The sequence below is a fragment of the Rhinolophus sinicus genome, chromosome 15 (assembly GCF_057876585.1).
Source record: "Rhinolophus sinicus isolate RSI-liver-muscle chromosome 15, RSI-T2T, whole genome shotgun sequence".
Taxonomy (NCBI): domain Eukaryota; kingdom Metazoa; phylum Chordata; class Mammalia; order Chiroptera; family Rhinolophidae; genus Rhinolophus; species Rhinolophus sinicus.
In genome coordinates, this window is record NC_142515.1 from 63,091,930 (window position 1) to 63,115,537 (window position 23,608).

Here is a 23,608-nt window from a genome sequence, read left to right on the forward strand (position 1 = left end):
GCCACCCACTTAATCAGCCCTGGACTTTTATTTGGCTGTCTAGTCTGTGATTGATATAATTTCCTTTATTTCCCTTTTTGAAAAATAAGACAGCTGTTTCCGCCTTTTTTTAAAACAACAACTAATACAGAATTGTACACCTGAAATCTATGTAATTTTACTAACAATTGTCACCCCAATAAATTTAATAAAAAAACAACAACAAAAAAAAACAACGTTGTTGAGATATAATTTATATAGCATACTGCTCATCCATTTAATTTGTGTAAGTCAGTGGTTTTTAATGTAGTCACTGATGTTTGTTACCATCAGCATGGTCAGTTCTAGAACATTTTTCTCACCTCAGTAGGATACCCTGTATCCTTTAGCTCTAATTCCCCCATCTCCTTCCCACTCAACTCTAAGCAAATGCTAGTCTCCTTTCTGTCTCTATATGCCTTTCTTCTTAACACCTCTCTTGTACTCTAGGATTTCTCAGATATTAATGAGAACAGTTTCACTATTTCTCTAAGTCTCCAGGTGTGCAGTTCAGTGGTTAGGAGACTTGGATTCATTTAGATCAACTAGATGCTTTCTTATTATCATTTCCCCTATCTTAAAAAGATGCATGTATATGTTTTACCCTTTCTGGTCTGAAAATTACTTTTCTGAATTGATTCACTGAACAAATATTTGAATACCTTCTATAAACAAAGCTTTATGCTTATATGAATAACATAGACTCTCCCCCAATGACGTTTATGTCTAGAAGAACATTCCCATCCCTAAGTATAATTGTCAGCAAATCTTTTTAAAATGTGTGTCACCTATCTTCCTCTGTGCCAGGGCTATAAAAGGGAATAAGACACAGTTCTTTCTAACAAGGATCCTGGTGTGATTGGAACAAGGGTATTGTGAAAATGAGACGATACTACAGTGTGTTAAGTGCCGTAGTAACATATAAGAAAGATACTGTGGGGACAAAGTAGAGAGACTATTCAGCTCTGTCAAGGACTAGGGGTTGTCAGACTCTACAAAAAAGGTCTAAGTTCAGTATGTTTATGACAAACATAAGAAACAATATGTTTAAAGGCCTTGAGAGTTTTTAAAAATTTAAATTTAGTATGGCTAAAGTATCAAGTTTAATAGAGGGCTTTGCAGGAGGTGAAACGGGTAGATGTCCTGTCAGTGAGGGCTTTGAATGTTCTGCGAAAGAGTTTTGGAATTTATTTGTTGGTGTTAAGTTTTAGAGGAGGTGAGTAATATGATCATATCTTTCTTTTACTATGTTATAGGCAATAAAATGGTAGCTAGACTCGCAGAAAACCATTGTTAGGGAACCTAGTGTTAGAAGTTCTCGTTGCATGAATAGTCTAGATGAGATGTTAGAATCCCGACTTGTATGGTAGCCCAGGGAATGGAAAGAAGAGGTTGAAATTCAGATTGACAATAGAATGGATAACATTCTCTAAAATATTTATTACAGTGCAAATAGTGAAAAAGAAGTAAAAAATCACTTTGAGCCTTTTATTGTAAAAGAGAAGGCACTCTGGAAAAGTAAGGAGTTTGGGTACAAATGATAATGAGTACAATTTATATTCCTGAGACTTCCTTGTGAAGTGACAGTATATATTTGAGACTCATAAACTAAGCAAGGACTTTTAATTCATATTTGGAATTAATTCATATTTTTCCAAACATCTCTGTCTGTATAGAGATGTTTGGAGAAAAAGACATGGATAATATCACCCACGGAAAGGTACAGATTGAGAAAAGAGGATGATTAAAGACAGAATAGTGGGAAACGGTGTACATGTTGGATGGGCCAGTGGAGTAGACTGGGAATGAGGGAAACTGGCAAAGTGCAGTATTATGAGAAATCACAGGGGAAGGGCTGAGATTATATACTGAGTTAGAGAAGAGTGGGCAGAAGGTATTTAAGATTTGCCTTCAAATTATGTAGAGGATGGTATAAGGTAGATTCTTGATAATTGAATCTTCATTAATAGAATGGATTATGTGGAACTCTTTTGTTGATAGAATTTTTTTTAAAGACTTTTTTTTGGAGCAAATTTAGTCTCACAGCAAAATTGAGATGGAGGTACAGAGATTTCCCGTATTCCCCTGGCCCCACAGACGCACCGCCTCCCCCATTACCAACATCCCCACCAGAGTGATGCGTTGGTTAGAATGAATGAACCTGTAGTGACACATAATTATCACCCAAAGTCCACAGTTTACTTTAGGGTTTATTCTTGGTGTTGTACATTCTGTGGGTTTGGAGAAACGTATGATGACATATACCTACCATTATGGTATCACGTAGAGTATTTTCATCGCCCTAATTATCTTCTGTTCTCTGGTTCCCTCCCTACCCCCAACCCCTGGCCATAAACTTTTAATATGTAAAATAAAAGATATTACTTGAGTTTAGAACACAAGATTTTAAACTGGTGGTAGATTTTTTTTTAACCCATGTATTTGCAGTACCCAAATGAAAGTAATATGAAGCAGTTTCTAATTTTTCAACCTCTTTTGCCACAGATAATTGGCCTTTTGAATGTTTTCACACCACAGAAATCCCTAGAAGAATTTCAAGATGTGTAAGTGTGATAATTAAAATTTTATGTTAGTACATTATTCTTAGATTGTTGCTGTACACTTTAGCTGTCATCTTTTTTCACCCATGAAGTTACATAGTCATGGAGCTCATGGATGCAAATCTTTGCCAAGTGATTCAGATGGAACTAGATCATGAAAGAATGTCCTACCTTCTCTATCAGATGCTGTGTGGAATCAAGCACCTTCACTCTGCTGGAATTATTCACCGGGTTAGTAGAAAAAAACTATCATCATAATCTTTCTTTAAATCATTGAGTTGAAATTCACATAACATAAAATTAACCATTTTAAAGTGTACAATTCGATGACATCTGGTACATTCACAACATGTGCAACCATCACCAATGTCAAATTTCAAAATATTCCATTGCCCCAAAAGGAAACCTCATACCCTTAATCAGTCATCCCCCATTCCTTGCTCTCCCCAGCCCCTTGCATCGTACCAGTCTGCTGTCTATGTCTGTGGATTTACCTCTTCTGGATGTTTCATGAATGTAATCTTACAATATGTCACCTTTTGTGTCTGGCTTCTTTAACGTAGCATAATGTTTTCAAATTTGTCCATGTTTTAACATGTATCAATAGTTCACTCTTTTTTATGAGTGAATAATATTCTAATGTATGTATTTACCAGATTTTGTTTATCCATTCAGCCATTGATAGACATCTGGGTTATTTCCACCTTTTAGCTTTTGTAGATAGTGCTGCTATGAACATTCACGTACAAGTGTTTGTTCGAGTTCCTGTTTTCAGTTCTTTGAGGTATCTACCTATGAGTGGAATTGCTAAGTCATATGATAACTCTATATTTAACTTTTTGAGGAACCACCAAACTATTGTCCACTGAGTCTACACCATTTTACATTCCCAGTAGCAATTTATGACTGGGAATCCAATTTTTCCAAATCTTTGCCAGTACATATTGACTTTTTTATTCTAGCCATTCTAGCGAATATGAAATGGTATCTCATTATGGTTTTGATTTGCATTTCCCTAACAACTAATGACGTTGAGCATCTTTTCATAGGCTTGTTGGCCATTTGCGTAGCTTTCTTGGGAGAAATTTCTATTCAGGCCCTTATCCCATTTTTAATTTGGTTGTTTGCCTTTTTGTTGTTAGATTGTAGGAGTTATTTATACTCGTATATTTCCGATAGTGGATGGACTCTTATAAGTGATTTGTAAATATTTTCTCCCATTTTGTATGTTGTCTTTTAACTTTCATGATATCCTTTGCACAAAAGTTTTCAATTTTCATGAAGTTCAGTTTATCTATTTTTTTCTTTGGTTCCTTGTGGTTTTGGTGTCATATATAGGAATCCATTGTCAAATCCAAGGTCATTAAGATTTACACTTACATTTTATTTTCAGAGTTTTATAGTTTTAGCTCTTATGTTTAGGTTTTTGACCCACTTTGAGTTAATTTTTATATATGTTGTGAAGTAAGGGTCCAGCTTTATTCTTTTGCTTGTGGAAATCCAGTTGTCCCAGCACCATTTATTAAAGAGACTATTGTTTCCCAATTGAATGTTCTTGGCTCCCTTGTTGAAAATCAGTTGGCTATAGATATGCTGTTTTATTTCTGGACTCTTAAGTTCTCATTCCATTGATCTGTGTATCTGAACTTGTAGCAGCACTACATTATTTCGGTCACTGTAACTTTGTAGTAAGTTTTGAAATGGGGAAGTACGTATGACTCCTTCAACTTTATTCTTCCTTTTCAACATCATTCTATTCGGGCCCCTTGTGATTTTGTATGAATTTGAATGTCAGCTTTTCCATTTTTACAGAAAAGGCCATTGGAATTTTAATAAGGATTTCATTGAATCTGTAGATTGCTTGGGTAGTTTTGCCATCTTAACTATATTTAATATTCCAGTTCATAAACACAGGATGTCTTTCCATTTACTTCAGTTGTATTAGTCTGCTTGAGCCGCCATAGCAAAATTCTATAGACTGGGTGGCGGAAACAACAGAAATTTATTTTCTCACAGTTTTGGAGGCTGTCAGTCCATGACCGTGGTGTCAGCAAATGTAGTTTTTGGTGAGACCGCTCTTCCTGGCTTGCAGACAGTCGCCTTCTTGCTGTGTCCTCACGTGTCCTTTCCTGTGTGCATATGCAGGTTGAGGGGTAGAGCCCACACTATGGCATCTCTTCCTGTTACAAAGAGACCAGTTCTTTTGGATTAGGGCCCCACCCTTATGACCTTGTTTAACCTTAATTACCTCCACAGTGGCCCTATCTCCAAATACAGCCACATTAGGGTTTAGGGCCTCAACATATGAATTAGGGTTTTGGGGACACACAACGCAGTCTATAACATAGAGCTTTAATTCCTCTCAGCAGTGTTGTAGAGTTTTCAGTCTACAAGTCTTTCACCTCCATTAAAACCTTTTTCTAGGTATTTTATTATTTTTGAAGCTATTTTAAATGGAGTTGTTTTCTTAATTTCCCTTTCAGATTGTTCATTACTAGTGCATGGAAACACAACTGATTTTTGTGTGTTGATGTTATATTATACAACTTTGTTCAATTTGTTCTAATAAGGGTTTTGGGGGATTTTTAAAAATAATTTTCTCTGTATAAGATCATATCATTTGCATAATAGTTTTACTTCTTCCTCTCCAATTGGGTGCGTTTTGTTTCTGTTTTTTGCCTAGTTGCTCTGGCTAAAACTTCAAGTAAAATGTTGAATAGAAGTGGCAAAAGTGGGCATCTTTGTCTTATCCTTGTTATTAGGAAAAAAGCTTCCACTCTTTCACCATTAAGTCTGATGTTAGCTGTGGGGTTTTCATAAATGTTCTTCATCTGTTTGAGGAAGTTCCACTTGCACTGAAGTTAGTCACATTGTACAGTCAGGGTACAGACCCCATGAAACTGCCCTCATTTCAGATACCAACCACAAGAGTCCCAAGACTACCTTCACTTCAGATCAGCAGGTTGTAAATTTAGGGTCCCCACAACCACTCTCAGGTTCAATAATTTCCTAGACTGACTCACAGAACTCTGAAAAGCACTATATTTATGATTACAGTTTTATTACAGCAAAAAAACAAACAAACAAAAAAGCAAATTATTTATAGAACCAACCAAAGGAGGAGATGCATAGGGCAGAATCAGAGAGGTCCAAACATGGAGATTTCATTCAGTCCTTCCAGCCAAAGTATAAAAAAATACAGAGTATTGCCAACCCGGAAAGCTCACCCATTTGGTATCCAGATTTTTTTTTGCTGCTGAATCACATACTACCTGCCTGGTTGACCTTTAGTTTCCAATCGTTCCTAAGGTTTACTCCAGAGGTTGGAACTGATACCCGTCCCAAAGCCTCACTCATAAATCACCTTGTTAGTCCTGTGGCCAAAACCCCAGGCAAACAAAAACACTGCTGTCAGTCAGGACATTCTAGAGGCCTAGAGATCACCTGGAGCTCAGGGCAAAAGCCAGACCTCTACATAAAATTACTTTTTCATCACATACCTTCTATTCCTAATTTAAGTGTTATTATCATGAAAAGGTGTTGGGTTTTGTCAAATGCATTTCTTCATCAGTTGAGATGATGATGTTTGTTTTTCCTTGATTCAGTTAATGTGGTATATTAATTGGGTTGATCTATTTTTTTATTTTTTTGTATATTAAACCACCGTTGCATTCCTGGGATAAATCCCACTTGGTTATAATGTATAATCCTTTTAATATGTTACTGGTATTATTTTGCTAGTATTTTGCTGAGAATTTTTACATCTATGAGGTTTGACAATTAAGTTTGCGAACTTGTTGCAACGATGTTGCTAACTTTTTTTGATACCAGAGGGATTATTGATTATGAATTTGTACTAACTGGACAAACAGTTAACCAAGTTTACTATTTGGAAGTGCTGAAAAGGCTGTGTGAAAAAGTTAAGACGACCTGAACTTTTCGCCAACAATTCATGGCTCTTTCATCACAACAATGCACCAGCTCACACGGCACTGTTTGTGAGGGAGTTTTTAGCCAGGAAACAAATAAGTGTATTGGAACACCCTCCCTACTCACCTGATCTGGCCCCCAGTGACATCTTTCTTTACCTGAAGATAAGGGAAATATTGGAAGGAAGACATTTTGATGACATTCAAGACATCAAGGGTAATACGACGACAGCTCTGATGGCCATTTCAGGAAAAGAGTTCCAAACTTACTTTGAAGGGTGGACTAGGTGCTGGCATCGGTGCATAGCTTCCCAAGGAGAATACTTCGAAGGTTACGGTAGTGAAATCCAGCAGTGAGGTATGTAGCACTTCTTCTGGGATGAGTTCGTGAACTTAATTGTTGGACCTCGTATGATCATAAGTAGGTGATATTGGTATGTGTGTTTTGTTCTCTTGTGATGTTTGCTTGGATTTGGTATCAAGGTAGTGCTGGCCTCAGAATGAGTTAGGAAGTATTCCTCCCTCTTCTGTTTTTTGGAAGAGTTTGAGGACAGGCATTAATTCTTAATTAAATTATTGGTAGAATTTGCCACTAAAGCTATCTGGTCTTTAGTTTTTGGTTTTTGGGTTTTTTTGGGGGAAATTTTGATTGATTCATTCTATTGTTATGGGTATGATCAGATTTTCTATATCTTGAGTCAGTTTTGGTAATAGTGTATGTTTCTAGGAACTTGTCCATTTCATCTAAGTTGTATAATCTGTTGGTGTACAATTGTTCATAGTATTTTTTTATAATCCTTTTTGTTTCTGTAAAATCGGTAGTAATGTCCCCAGTTTCATTTATGATTTTAGTTATTTGCATCTGCTGTTTTTTTTGCTTAGTCTAGGTAAAGGTTTGTCAATGTTGTTGTTCTTTTTAAAGAACCAACTTTTGGCTTTGTTTATTTTCTCTGTTGTTTTTCTGGTCTCTGTTTTGTTAATCAACGCTTTATTCTTTATTATTTCCTGGCATCTTCTTGCTTTGGGATTAGTATTCAAGGTAGACTGTTAGGTAATTGATTTGAGGTGTTTTGCCTTTGTTTTTTATTTTTATTTTTTTTTAATGTGGCTGTTAAAAGCTGTAAAATTGTCCCTGAGCTCTGCTTTTCAGCATTCCCTAAATTTTGGTATGTTGTGTTTTCATTTTCATTCATCTCGAAGTATTACTAATTTCCCTTGTGAATTGTTCTTTGATCTATTCGTTGTTTAAGAGTATATGTTGTTTAATTTCCACAAATTTCCTACTTTTTCTTGATTTCCATTTTCATTCCATTGTGGTCAGAAAAGATATTTTGTATGAGTTCAGTTTTTTTAAAATGTATTAAGACTTGTCCTGTGGCCTAACATAGGGTCTGTCCTGAATAATGTTCCATGTGCATTTGAGAAAAATATGCAGTCTGCTATTTTTGGAGAGTCTTTTATATATATCTGTTATATCTGGTTGGTTTGTAGTATTTTTACAAACTGTAGTATAGTTTACATTATTTCCTTATTGATCTTCTGTCTACTCTGTTTTCATCCATTGATGAAAGCAAGGTATAAAAGTATTCAACTGTTATTGTATAATTGTCTATTTCTCCCTTCAGTTATGTCAGGTTTGCTTCATGTACTGTAGGGCTTTGTTGCTGGGTGTGTATACATATATTCTTGATGGATCAACCTTTTTATCAATATGTATTGTCCTTTGCCCCATGTAACATTTTTGGACTTATAATCTGTTTTGTCTGATATTAGTATAGCTATCCCATCTCTCTTTTGATTTCTATTTGATTGAAATGTCTTTCTCCATTTCTTCACTTTTAACCCGTTTGTGTCTATGAATCTAAAGGGAGTCTCTAGTAGATAGCCTACAGTAGGACGATCATGTTTCTTTGATACCTTCTGCCATTGTCTGGCTTTCAGTTGGAGAGTTTATCTGCATGTGAAATAATTACTGATAAGGAATAAGATACTTTGGCCATTGTACTATTTGTTTTCAATATGTCATATACATTTGTTCTTCAGCTTCCTTCATTACTGCCTTTTTTGGGTATTTAATTACTTTTTTGTTGTGTCATTTGATTCTTTTCTCATTTCCTTTTCTGTATATTTTTCAGTCATTTTCATAAAGATTACTTTGGGGATTACAGTTAACCTTTTCAATTTATGAAAATCTATTTTGGGTTATTACCACTTTAACTTCAGTTGTATGCAAAAATTCTGCTCCTGTACACTCTTTCCTTTCTCCTTTATATCATTGTTGTAACAAATTACGTATTTATATACTGTGTTTATTAAGGTAGATTTGTGGTTACTGTTTATTGCATTTGTCTTTTAAATCATATTGGAAGACAAATAGAAACCCAGAATACAATAATACTGGCCTTTGTGTTTACCTATGTAATTACCTTTACCAGTATTCTATTTCTTCATATGACTTCAGGTTACTGTCTAGTGTCTTTTATTTCTACCTGAAGGACTCCCTTTAGCATTTGTTAAAGAACAGGGGTACTAGTGACAAACTCCCTTAACTTTCATTTATCTCAGAATGTGTTAGTTTCTCTTTCACTTTTGAAGGATAGTTTTGCTTGCTGTAGAATTTTTGTTTGACCTTCGTTTTCTTTCAGCACTTTAAATGTGTCATTTCATTGCCTGTTGGTCTCCATGATTTTTTTTTTTTTTTTAATAGCTGTTTATATCATTGGGGATCTTTTGTAAGTGACAGTTTGCTTCTCTCCTGAAGCTTTCAAAATCCATTGTGGGGTTTTTTTGTGTGTTTTTTTTGGTCTGGCTTTCAACAGTTTGATTTTAATGAGTTTCAGTACAGATTTTTTGCTTTTATCTTTCTTGTAGTTTGTTGAGCAGATTGGATGTGTAGGTTCATGTATTTCATTAAATTTGAAAATTTTCAGTCCTTATTCTTTAAAATATTTTTCTGCCCCTTTTTCTTCGTCCTTTCCTTTTGGGACTCCCATTATGCGTATGTTGTATAATGGTATTCCATGTCTTGTTTTCCTCAACTTTAATGTTTTGTGCCAAGCAGTGTGGGTTATTCATTTTCCTTACGGTGTTTTCAAGAAATACCCTCTATCTAAGCCCACGACCAAGGTCCCACGCTGAGAATGCAGGATGCTTTCTTTAAGACCGCTAACTCAGCCAGGGAAATAAGTAGGTCAAAGGCTAATAAAAACACCATAAGTCTTTTCTATTGGTTTAAGTTGCCTCTTTCGATTCTGCGTTCACTTGGTTGTTATAAATGTTTGACTATTTTCCAGATTTCAGAAGTTTGTTTTGATAATTTTTGCTCTGCTTTCTGGTGTTTCTGGGGAGCTATCTACTCTGCCATCTTTGCTGACATTACAGTCTTTCTTTATATTCTTGGAACATTGTATTTTGCTGATTTTTATGGAGTAATATAGGGTTATTTTTGCTCTAAAATGAAGCAGTATGTAAAATATTCTATTATCCTTACCAATTATATAAAGTTGAGTATTCACCAGAGTTGTATTTTTTATATGTGTTCAGAAATATTTTATATTTTTATATCCTGTTTTTAACTGCTTTATTGACATATAATTCAAATACCATACAATATACCCACTTAAGTGTACAATTCAGCATTTTTTATTCAAAGGTTGTGCAGACATGACCATAATCCAGTAATAGAACATTTTTGCCCTCCTTAAAGAAACCCTGCATCCATTAACCTTCAATTCTTATTCTTCCCTGTTACCTTTACCCCCAGGCCTAAGCAACCTCTAATCTACTTTCTGTTTCCATGTATTTGCCTATTCTGGACATTTTATATACAGTTGACCTTTGAACAACATGGGAGTTTAGGTGCACAGACCACTCCCCCTTCCCACCCCACACCCCCACCCCACCCCGTGCACTCAAAAATTTGCGTATAACTTTTGACTCTCCCATTCTTAACTACTTAATAGCCTACTGTTGACCAATTACATAAACAGTTGATTAACATATATTTTGTATGTTATATGTATTATATGCTGTATTCTTACAATAAAGTAATCTAGAGAAAAGAAAAGATTAAGAAAATCATAAGGAAGAGAAAATACATATACAGTATTTATTGAAAAAAATCTGTGTATAAGTGGACTGGTGCAGTTCCAAACCATGTTATTCATGGTTCAACTGTAAATGGAATTACATAGCATGTGGTCTTTCATGACTGGCTTCTTTTACCTGTGGTAATGTTTTCAAGGTTCTTCCATGGATGTATCATGTATGAGTACTTCATTTCTTTTTATTGCCAAATAATAATATTTCACTATATGGATATACCACATTTTGTTTATCCATTCTTCACTTGAGGGACATTTGGGCTGTTCTAGGTTTGGGGCTGTTATGAACAATGCTGACCTGAACATTTATGTATAAATTTTCGTGTGGACATATGTTTTTGTATTTTAGTTTTAATTCTAGCTTATTCTTTGAAAAGTTTTGCATCTAATTTGAGAGGAATTTCTTGAAAGTTTATTTAATTCAGTGGAATTATATCTTCCTTGTGAGCTACATTGTATCAAATAACTCATAATAAAATAAATATATATATTTGTGCTCAAATTAGCTATTTAAGACAGTTATGTACCTGAGATATTCAGACTTATCCTTAGTTATCATTCTGATTGCTTTGTATATTACATATGCAACTGTTATTATGTCTGTTGCCATCTTTAAGTAACATAAGATAAATCTTTTTAAATGGGAGAGTATATTCTTTGTCCCATATTTATATAACGTGCGAGGTAGAGCAAAAACGTTAAACTTCTGGGTTTGTTTTTGTTTCCTTTGTCCTATGGATCAGGACAGTAATCTGCCACCATGGAAGTTAATTTGATTTTTGTAAAATAAAATCTTCCAAATAGAAAATTTCCAGATTAATGGAGGTAGCAGTTGAGTAGAACAGAATTCACAGACCAAATGATAGAAGATAGTAAACAAAAGAAATAGCTAGAAGTGTGAAAAGGAAACATTAAATTACAGAAGACCAATATATAACATCATGTATAAATGGGATTAACCCATAATGAAACAAGGTCAAATTTTGACATACACACACACACAACGAACAACAATACATGTTTCTATAGTGAAAACAGTTGCACTAACTTCCAGTGGCTGAAAGCAAAGAGGTTGGCAAAGATGTACAAGCAGATGCAAACAAGGATAACTCTGTGCAATCAGGTGACGTTGAATATGGTGGGGAAACAGTCATTTTATAAGATGAAGGGTATAATACACTTACTTGCATAAGCAACTATCAGGAGACCTGATACGTGGAGTTGCAATGCACAAAGCTTAAATTGTAGAAAATAGAAGAACTGCACAAACACAATAGTATTGGCATATTCTCACATACTTCCTTAGTGTAGACAGATAAAGTGTTAAAAATACAGCACTTCCATAGAAAATTTACCTACTACATTTGAACTAATGAAAGACATACTGGGGTCTGTTACCTGTGATGAAGACTATGCCTGTATCTTCGGTCAGGCCATCTGGGAAACAAACTCTGGGAAAGAGATGCACGTGTGAGAAGTTTATTGGTGTGTTCCCTCAGGATCAGCATCTGTGGGCGGGTGGGGGCAAAGGAAGTAAGAGTGCACAGAGGGAGAAATCGAATTGATTACAGTCACTGCAGAGCCCTCTCAGCTGGTAATTCAACTGGGCCTTTGCCCTGGGGAGCAGCGTAACCTTGGAAAAGGTGGCACTCTGTGACTGAGGGCAGATCCTGGGGAGAGATTTGCCGAAAACTGTCAGCAACCAACAAAACTGCCAACGGCTGGAAGAATGAGTGCCTCAGTCTGAACCCTAGATCAGAACAGGCGTCACAACACACTACAGGCCACCCCTGGTGCCACTTGTCCCCACCTTGTCCCTACAGTAAGTCCTGGAAACTGTTCCTCCATGGTTTTCATTGATGTCTGTTCCTTGAGTAACTTAGAAGAAGTTTAATGGGGTAAACTACTGCACCCACCTCTGCAGCTGGATTGAGGCCACAATTGGTTATCATCTCTCTGCTCTACTTCTCATTCAGATTCCCCTCGCCCTAAGCTAATATCTCTGCTGGCCTGAGATTGCTTACGTGGTAATCTAACCTGAACTTCCATCCCTTGGACGTTCAATGTAAGTCAGTGTGGGGGTGGGTTTCCACAAAGTCTCTCAGAGACCGAAACTGAATGAGGCTCCACCGTCTACATAGTTGCTGGTCACTGTTTTGGGGAAAGAGAAAGCCAGGTGGTGTGTACTGGCTCTTTTATGCTTTGGCCTGGATGTGACACATCGCTTCTGCTCTAAGCCCATTGGCAGAACTAGTCATAAGGACCTGCCTGGTTGTGAGGGAACTGGAGTTGTGGGGAGGCTGACTTCACAATGGTGGTGAGCACCGTCTCTGCCACAGTCTGCCCTTCTGCTTATCAGAACTCCCTTGCTCCCTTCAGTCCACATTTATCCTCTCCTTAGGCAACATCACCAAGTCCTATTCTGTGCAGGCATTTAGCTCCAAGTGATACATGGTAATCTCTACATCTAATCCAGACATTGCTCCTTTTCGTCCGAAAGCATTGGCCCAAGAATGACCAAATTGTCTGGCCATCCCCTCCCACTGCCCCTGTCCTCTAGATGTGGTCAGACAGGGCCAGGGTGACCACAATAAACAAAACATTCGGGAAATTGAAAAATGCAGTATTGGGTATTTGTAATCTGGAATTTGCTTGGGCAGACATTCTGAGTATCCCTTGCCCTGAGGGTGGGGAATATTCCTTAATTAGGCCCTGAATCTGATCTCCGCAAGGACCATCGTGTCGTGTCTGCTGTTCTCTGTGGCACCTACCTGGCTCCACCCTGTTGAGTCTTTCCTTTTCACCATCCTTGAATCTGGCTGAAAGTGGGTATTAGAAAATGTGCTCTCTTTGGGGGCTGCTCAGCTTTCTCAGCTCTCTACCTGCAAAAGATTGGAGATCAAGTGTCATTTTAATGCAGTCCTTCTCTACCTGGGTACTGTGGACATTTTGGATGAATAATTCTTTGTTTTGAGAATTGTAGCATATTTAGCAGCATTCCTGGCCTCTGCCCACTAGATATCAGTAGTACTCCCTAAATGTGACAACCAAAGGTGTCTCCAAGGACAGTATCCCTCGCGGGCAAAATTGCCCTGAATTGAGAGCCACTGTTTTAAAGCTAGAATAGCCACAGAATTATGGAGGGTTTTTTTGTTTGTTTTTGTTTGTTTGTTTTTTGATAGTATAGCTCTCTCAGACACTTTTTATATTTTTAACTACAGTTCTTTTCAAAGCACATTTGTTAGCTCACTGGACCTTAATATGTAACTTTAAGCGTTCAGGCTTCAGTTTCATCAGTTGAAAGATTTTACAAGTCTTTTTCTCTCAAGGGCCTTTAGAATTATGTGAAAATGGTGCTTCAGAAACAAGTCCAAGCTATCAGTGGCCTAAAACAGCATTTATTGCTTGCTTGGGTTTGCAGGTTGTCTGTGTGGCACTGCTTCAGATCATGGGGTCAGGTTCAGGGTCTGTTGCATGTTCCGGTTTCAGTGTCCAGGCTGAAGGAGTGCCTTCCTAGGGCACGTCCTTTTCTCATGGTGAAAGATAGAAGAGCAAGAGCCGAGCTAATCAAGCACATTTACAGCTTCTCTTCAGATTTCGTGCACATCGCGTTTCCTCACGTTCCGTTGGTCAAACCAAGTCATCTGATTGGGCTCATCAGTACAGGGAAGGAGTATGCTGGGCTGGAGGGGGAGATATTTGAACCATCTGCCCTTTTTTGTTTTTGAAGTGTCTAGTAGCATTTAACTTTTCCACAATGGCAAGGCCCTGCAATTCTACACTTTCTGATCCCTTTCATTTCTACTTTTAAAGTGTCTAGTTCTTTCAAATGCAGCCAATAGCCACAAACACACACTGCTAAAGTTCTGCTTTCTAATCTCTTCTTCTAGAGCAGGGTCAGGAAACTTTTTCTGCAAAGGCAAGACCACATAATAATTTTAGGTTTTGCAAAGGATACAATCTCTGTAATAGCTACTCAGCTTTGCCATTCTAACACAACAGCCATAGACAATAGGTAATTGAATGAGTATGACTGTGTTCCGATATATATAAAACTTCCTTTACAAAAACAGGCAGGCCTTAATTTGCCAGCACGTATTCTGGAGCTCCAAGTTCATTATTCAAGTGCTGTGCTTCCAGGTTATTGCAGATGACAGTGTCATGAAATGTATTGCTACTGTATAACCTGGATCACTTTTCCAATCCTTGATGTTCGTTTCCTTGCTACCTGCTGCTCCATTGCTAAGCTGTGATCCTGTGTTCATATAATAGTGACTGCACTCCTGGCACCAATTTCAGTGTTAGAATAGAGTAGTGTAAAGGGAAAACTGTCCTATGTGTTTACTACAGCTCTGCTTCTCACACCAGATGTGTGGAGGTTTTGCCCACAGCAAACAAGTCTCAGATTCTCTGGCCACCAGCCTGGTATCCTATAGTTTAACTCAATTCTGACACTATTTACCTGGAGATAGCACCAGATCCCACAAATTAGGGGCTCAGTCCCATAAGACTGCCCCCATGTCAGATGCCAGTCACAAGCCCCGGCTGTTCCTGTGCTTCTGACCTACTGGCTATAATTTGAAGATTTCCCATGTCCCCTTCCTCAGGTTCAATTAATTTGTAGAGTGGCTCACAGAACTCAGGAAAACATTTTACTTAGTAGATTACCAGTTTGTCATGAAGTACATAACTCAGGAATAGCCAAATGGAGAGATGCATAGGGCAAGGTATGTGCAAAGGGTGTGGAGCTTCTATGCCCTCTCTGGGTGTGCCACTGTCCCCTGATGTCCATGTGTTCACCAACCAGGAAGTGCTCTGAATCCTGTCCTTTTGGGATTTTATGGAGGCTTCATTACATAGGCATGTTTATTATTAAATCATTGGTCACTGGTGATTGAACTTAATCTCTAGCCCCTCTGCCCACCCAGGACGTCTGAGCGTGGGGCTGAAAGTTCCAATATCTAATAACATTGGTTCCCCTGGCAACCAGCCCCCATCCTTTTGGGCTTTTGGAAAGTCACTCATTAACATAAACTCAGAGGTAGCTTGAAGGGGGCTTTTCATGAATAGCAAAAAGCAGTCCTTTCACCTTGTTGCTCTTATCACTTAGGAAATTCTAAGGGTTTTAGGAGCTCTTAATCGGGACAGAGAACAAATATATATTTCTTATTATAAACCACAATATCACAATTAGGCTATGCAGAATTCTCAGTGGCTTAATGCAACTCAAGTTTACATCCCACATTGCTTGTCCAGTGCTGGTCATAATGGGTGGTGCTCAGCAACCCAGGTTGACAGAGGGTCCGCTGTCTGGAATGTCACTAATGACCAAAGTAGGGTGACAACAGGATGCCCTTCTATTCTTTGCTCCCACTCACATCGCATTGACCTGAACTAGTCACAGTTAGACTTGCCCGCCTAACTGTGAGGAGGCTGGAAATGGGTGGGAGAGAAGACTGAACATTATTCGGTTAGTTTCACTGCCTCTGCCTCAGTCATACACATTCAGTTATTCTTCTCATACAGTTAGCAGTGGTTCTAACATCCGTAGAAAGGTACATATTGATATACAAAGATGAATTTCAGGTAATACTCTAAGGCATTTTTGACAGTTTGTTTTTAGGTTACATCCATGATTGCCTATCAAAATGCACTAAAGACAACGTCCATCTATTTCTGGATATAGACTTTACAAAAGTGAGCGTCTTCCAGGCTGTCTTCTCCCCTGATTGCATGAACCACTGGTGTTCAGTGTCTGTACTGCGTGTCAGTACCAGTGACAAAATGTGTCTGTGTTGTGAGTATGTGCTTGGTCTCTTGGTTTATAAAGAAGACTCATCGGAGCTTTCAGGCAAATGTGTTGAACTGGAAGCCATGAGTGTTCATGCTGCTTCCTTTCTTTTAATGATCATAGCACAGAATTCTTTAAGGTTGGGGTCAGATGGGAAATTGTTCACAAAGATGTTATTTAGTAGCATGAGCAGCAAGTAATTTTATAGATTACTGACACCGAGACAATACTGTCCTACCTCTATGAGCAGACAAAACTTTTATAAACAAATTTGTGTGGTTTGGGGTGGGAAATCAGTGATGGGAATCTGCTGACGACTAGTTCAGTCCTTTAGAATTGAACATCTGCCAACTTGTAAGGTCAAGTGACGCTTGCTGGGATTGACATAGAATGGCCCATTGTTGATTTGTAATATCTATAATAAAACTTACTGTGACTTTGAATTTTTTAAAAGAAAGATTCTCTGGGGCCAGCCCGGTGGCTCAGGCGGTTGGAGCTCCGTGCTCCTAACGCTGAAGGCTGCCGGTTCGATTCCCACTTGGGCCAGTGACAGATGGCTCAGTTGGTTGGAGCGTGGGCTCTCAAGCACAAGGTTGCGGGTTCAACTCCCACAAGGGATGGTAGGCTGCACCCCCTGCAACTAACAATGGCAACTGGACCTGGAGCTGAGCTGTGCCCTCCACAACTAAGATTAAAAGGACAACAACTTGACTTGGAAAAAGTCCTGGAAGTACACACTGTTCCCCTATAAAGTCCTGTTTCCCTTCCCCAAAATAAAATAAAATAAAAAATAAAAAGACTCTCTTTTTCTTTTATAATAATAGTTCTTACGTGAGCTTTCAGATGCCTTTCCAAGTCACTTTTACTCCCCTTGATCGAAAATTGCTAGCTAATCATAATTTCCAGCAAATAAAACATTCCTAACTTCTCTAATAACTTAAAGTTAAAATAACTTAAAGTTTAACTCATAAGTTAAAATGCTATCAGGCTAATTTCTCCAGTTAGCCTATTGTGATGAATCTGTGCCGTGATACCAGGTATGGTGAGAGAAATAATTAGCATGATTGTTTTACAAGAGATCTGATAACTTGTGAAGAGCGAAATATTTGTATATATCATAGCAGTCATTTTTTATTTTTATTCTTTGAAGGACTTAAAGCCCAGTAATATAGTAGTAAAATCAGACTGCACTTTGAAGATTCTTGACTTTGGACTGGCCAGGACTGCAGGAACTAGTTTTATGATGACACCTTATGTAGTGACCCGCTACTACAGAGCGCCTGAAGTCATCCTAGGGATGGGCTACAAAGAAAACGGTCAGCAAACACTCTTTATTGGAAATACTGTTCTGATTTGTCTGCTTTTGTTTATCAGGTTTCTTATGTAAATATTTAAGCTGAAGTGCGTAGAGTTAAATGTATGTCACTGTTTGAAATGTTTATCAGTAGTTTGAAACTAACTATAAATTCTGTCATAAATGTTTGGAAAAACTTGGGGGGCCCTGTTTATTTAAATACAAATGCATAACCATCAACACTACTGTTGGATAAAGAATTTGTTGCCATGGCCCCTAAACCAGAATATATGTCATTTGCTTTCCTATAACTTGAAAATGAGTATTTCTAACATGGTTTCAAAGGAATATGCAGTGAGCTGACAGTTTATCATTAGTAGTAATCCTAGTTTTCTGTTAATGACATTTGCTCGTATTTCCAACCTGGAGACTAAAGTTAATAGCAATAGTACTTAGTGTAAACTTCAAGAGCTACAGTAAAGCCATTCTTCAAAGCTGATGGATAATTAAGGTGACCTTTTGTAGGAACAGTGTTTCATCAAAGCCCTGTGTCCAGCCTTAAAACAATGGCATATCTAGTTGTGTGTGTAATACACACACACACACCAGCATTAGAATCAAGGTTGAAGAAAATTCATGAGTTTAAAAAAGGTATACATATATTTCTGTTTAATTTAAGAAGAAATGTTATTGACTCCCAAACATTTAGGAGATAAGTCTGCACAGGATTTTATTGACTTAAGCTATAAGTTTTTAAATGTGGTAACTTCATCCGAAATACTCCCTAGAATAGGACCTAGATGTTTTTTCTAGCAAGGACTCTGGAACAGCAGTTCACTTTGAGTCAGGAAACTGTATTAAGTCAGTCTTCAGGATTCTTTTTTATATAAGGTAACATTGAACTGAGGATTTTAGCTTAATTTCCTTTTCTGAGCTAATTAAAAACAAATACTTTAAACATTTACTATTCTTTTGTTCTTAAACATGCTGTTTTGTTTTCTTACTCTCTACCTAAAATTGTCTTATACCCTGTAGAATTCAGTGAACTGCGTTTAGTATTAGACTTACTTTTTTCTTTTCTTTTCTTTTCTTTTTTTTTTTTTTTTTTGAGTATTGATACTTCAAGTAACCAGCATGATGGCTGCTTCTGCTTTTGCTGTAAAACCATCGCCTGTCACAAATACTGTGTAGTGTGTTACTCAGTGTCCTAAAAATGTGATCTTGGGAGAAAGCTCTCTACCAGAAATTAGCACCAAGAAAAAATAACATGTAAAGAATTGACATGCTTTTTCTCTTAGATAAGAATTATGTAGATCACATTATTGCCTTTTTTTTTTTGGGGGGGGGGCTCAGGAAACTGAGTCAAATGGAATGCTTAATCATGATAACTACATTAGCACACAAGGTTAAATATAAGAACTTCATTCTTTTAGTGGCACGTTCCCGTCCCACCCACCCATCCCCACTTGTTTTAACAACTCTTATTTTGTCTTGTATTGCAAACTACCTCAAAGCTTTTGGGAAAGTATGATATAATGGAATATATTTAAACTGCCTAATAGGATAAGCAGTTAGACCCTTTAAAGCTAGTTGTGTGTCTGAACCAGGCTTATCGTGTTCTGAGAAAGTCTTCACTGACCCAGACAACAACTTCTCCATACTTATAGCTTTCAAAATCTGTTTAAAAATATGTTTTTCTTAAGTTACCTACATACGTTGTATCCTGGTTTTTTAACTAAAGTTTGCCATTTTCTATAAAATCTATAGAGAAAATGTATTGTAATAGATTTTTGCCAAAAAATGAAAACCCTGGAAAAATTTTTTCTCTGAACTGATTTATGTATATTAACTTTCCTCTAAAATTTTATCCTTGGAAGTTGAACCATGTACCATAAATATAAAAAAAAACATTTGTATGTATTTTAATACGAAATTTTAGAGAAACTTTAGTCCCACAGGATTTCCAAAATGTATTTCCAATTCTGTAATGAACTAGCAGTCTCCTTATAAGAATGCATTAGAAAGTACACTTTAATTTCCTAAGTCCTCCCACATGGTAAAGGGTGTATCTCTCTAACGTCCATTGCATCCAATTCTGCCCTTTTCCTCTTTTGCTTGTAAAGAATTTGGACCCTCAAACTTCAAAAACAAATGCAAGCTTCGAAGGCTTTCCGTTTAAATACTCATTCTTTCCCTGTTCTCCTATTAAACTGCAAGCACCTACTCTCTTTTTATCTGATTTTCAAACCCAGAGATACAAAAAGTCAGGGTGTATTGTTAGTTTTAATGAAACAGGTGGAGACCCACAAATCGCTTATTTCTGTGTCTAGCAGATTCTGGTTGGTGTTGATTGGAGTTCCCATTTAAAGTAGGAACTTTCATACTCTCTTCAGCCAAAACTCACTTCTGAAATCAAAAGCTGTTCACTTCTTTGGGTTTAAAAACTTTAGATGAAAAACATGGAATAACTTCTTTTGCTAAGTTTTCTTAATTGATCATTTGTTCATTCTCTATGCACTTGTTCCTTTTGGGGATAGTACAGTAAATACACCATAATGTTGTCAAGAAAACATGACTTTTGATTCAGAATAAGCATAGCACTACTCAAATGAATTTATGAAATCCAGTTTGAAGATTTCTAAAGAACTTTAGATTAATTTTTAAACTGTAATTATTCATAGAAATGCATTTTTTCTGTCAAATATTTGAATATACTAGATTTTTCTGCTCATGCTTTTTTCTTTTATTTGACTTAAAGAGAGAGTATAATGCACAGTTGAACCTCAAAATAGTATCAAGGTTTTATTTTTTTGAATTTTGCTACCTCATATATTTTTCAATCTTACAACAAAGTTTGTGTTTGGTTCTATTTTATATTTTATAAACAAAGTTTCAGTGACAAAATGTGTAGAATTTTTAATCATGTGATTTCTGTGCGTAACTCTCACTTTAAAATTAGATATGTAGTTAAAAGGCCACACTTCACGATTGCTTTTGTGAATCAAAGCCATTTGAAAAACATTTTGTTTTAAATTATTCCATTAGCTAAAATTAAAATCACTTTTTTCTTTTTGTGATATTTTGTAGTTTTTTATATAATGCAGTCATATTATGCTTCTTTGATTTTAACAACCTTTTGCTTTGCTTTTCCTTCTTTTGTGCTGCAAACATATAGTGGATTTATGGTCTGTGGGGTGCATTATGGGAGAAATGGTTTGCCACAAAATCCTCTTTCCAGGAAGGGACTGTATCCTTGTGCTGCTTCAGCAGTTTAATCAGTTAGGTGATGAACTTCCTTATGTTCTCTAATGAAAATGAATATGGTACTTTCATACATGTGGGGTTTTTTAAACAGACATAAAGTTTGTGGCTGTTATAGTTCAAAAATGGTTGAGATAAGCTGAAATATTTGTAGACTGCATCTGGCAGTAGGACATACAGTCTCTGCTGGTAGTTAGAGCACATTCACTGTCACTCATTTTTATTTTATACTGCTTTCTATAATTTTAAAGTATACATGGTGTGTGTGATTTTCTTTTAATGTTTATTTTTTTTTTATTTTAACCAAAATCTTTATGTTAATGTCATTGCATTTTGTTTTCAGTTGACATTTGGTCAGTTGGGTGCATCATGGGAGAAATGATCAAAGGTGGTGTTTTGTTCCCAGGTACAGATCGTATCCTTATCTTTGGCCTAAAGTGTAGTTTCTAAAGGTCAAAATGTATGACAGCTTGGTCGGGTATAATGTATTTTGTCTGTCCCTAATAATATTGTTAAATTGCTCTGCTCTTTCAAAATACCACCTGCTATTTGACATAGACTTTCCTTTCCCTCATTTATTGATTGTTTCATATGTTAATTCTGAGCACTGGCTCAAGTTAATTATCCACAGTTACCTTGCTGTGTTTGAGTTGATTTATTTAACCTAAATCAAAAATCATGGCTTGCATTAAAAATGTCTAATAATTATACACTTGAGTAAGTCTAGAAGTACTTAGGACTTTAATATGAATTTTGGAATTGTCTGTTGCCTCTGGTCATCCTTTTGATTTGTCCCCCTCCCCTCACCACTTTTTTGTTAATGTTCTATGCGTTTCATGTCTTTTGGTTGTTGTCTCATTTCTCAACATAACAATACTGATCTTTTCATCTGAGAATTTCAGCAATAATAATAGTTTTATGGTGATGAGTAGATTAGGATTCATGCATTTATATTACCAGTGAGTGATCTGTTACGTATTTATCAGCTAGTAACACAATTATTTTAGAAAGAGGAATGGGAAAAGCCTTATGCACTGGGTTGCAGTAAGAAAGTTTTAGGTCTTAGTCTGCAGGAGGGACTGGGAATGTAAAAACTCAAGCAAAAGTAGTCTTACAACTTACCAAAATACTGATTCGTTTTCATAAGTTTCAGAGCTTTAAAAAATTTTTATTAACATACATTAAACAAAGAATGGCAAAAGAAAATGCCACTTTTGTCAAAGCCATCGTTTTTATTGCTACTGGTCATTTTCTGTTATTGTAGAAAACTAAAGAAAAACACACACAAAAAGGAAAAAAACAGGACAGATTATAAGAAATATTTCTTAGGCTCTAGGATATGTACTGACATTTTCTGATAAGCTGAAAAGAAAGGCAAATTTTGTATTCTAGAATTGTGTACAGTTTATATTTAGAGTCCCTAGGGGTAGTAATTATCATTCTTTGAATCACTTGTCATTTGTATGTGGAATTTGTTAGTTTAAGCTTCCATTTTTATGATAAAATCAGTATGAGACACATAAACACACACACACTTGCTCTCTACATAAGGATTACACACAAAGCTTGTTATTGATCTTTTTTGTCCACCTACAATTACTGTCTTTTGCAAGGTGGCTGTAAGATATAAGCTTTATAACTGCCACATTCTTAGGATTTTTTAAATTGTTGTTTTCTTACTATTTTAATATGGATATGACTAATGTGTTGAACATTAGATACAGAGTATTTTTCTTAGCTACTTGATATTAGATATTGATCAATGGAATAAAGTTATTGAACAGCTGGGAACACCATGTCCTGAATTCATGAAGAAACTACAACCAACAGTAAGGACTTATGTTGAAAACAGACCTAAATATGCTGGATATAGCTTTGAGAAGCTCTTCCCTGATGTACTCTTCCCAGCTGACTCAGAACACAACAAACTGAAAGGTACTTTTTATAAATATATATATATATTTAATCCCATTTTGTATGTGTATATTCATGTTATTATGGGACATAGCCCAAGGCTATCTCTGGGTAGTGGAACAAAGTGAGGTTTTAGTTATTTTTTTTCTGTAACTATTTTTTTATCGTATGTATGACCTGATTTTATAATAAAATCTATTCTTTTTAAAACACATACTTTTTAATAAGTGATAATTTCAAGTTTCTGAAATGTACTGATAATTTAAAAACCTTTTTGTGAGATACATGTACATTAACATCATTATTTTTGCAGCCAGTCAGGCAAGGGATTTGTTATCCAAAATGCTGGTAATTGATGCATCTAAAAGGATCTCTGTCGATGAAGCTCTCCAGCACCCGTACATCAATGTCTGGTATGACCCTTCTGAAGCAGAAGCTGTAAGTTCTTTTTTTAGTGTTTGAAGAATATATTGCCTCTTACAGTTAGAATTAAAGTTAGGTTTGGAGGAGGCATTTTAATTTTAAATAAGATTATAGATAAATGATGATGTTTTTCTGTTTTTGCATTAAAAGTAACTTGTTAATGAACATATCCAAGTACCTCCTACACGAAATAAAGTTATATCTCACTATTGTTGCCTTCTTGCCTTGATACCTGATCTGATGAGCTAGAATATCGAGTGCTTTGGGAGAAAATCCTAACTTAGTTATAAAACAAATTACTGTGTTCAAAGGAT

The 23,608-nt window shown here is 36.4% G+C and overlaps 1 protein-coding gene across 6 annotated transcripts in view; it reads left to right on the forward strand.

Moving 5' to 3' along the window:
• MAPK8 (mitogen-activated protein kinase 8) overlaps positions 1-23,608 on the forward strand; it is a 104,582-nt gene that overhangs the window by 72,469 nt on the left and 8,505 nt on the right. For 4 of the 6 annotated variants that reach the window (XM_074337236.2, XM_074337233.2, XM_074337238.2 and 1 more), the window contains 6 exons: positions 2,524-2,582; positions 2,672-2,810; positions 17,553-17,718; positions 21,301-21,372; positions 22,710-22,892; positions 23,185-23,309. In XM_074337236.2, coding sequence (XP_074193337.1) covers positions 2,524-2,582; positions 2,672-2,810; positions 17,553-17,718; positions 21,301-21,372; positions 22,710-22,892; positions 23,185-23,309 — 744 coding nt within the window. Of the gene's footprint in view, positions 1-2,523; positions 2,583-2,671; positions 2,811-17,552; positions 17,719-20,871; positions 20,944-21,300; positions 21,373-22,709; positions 22,893-23,184; positions 23,310-23,608 lie in introns of all 6 variants that reach the window. The other 2 variants (XM_074337237.2, XM_074337234.2) reach the window with 1 other exon arrangement.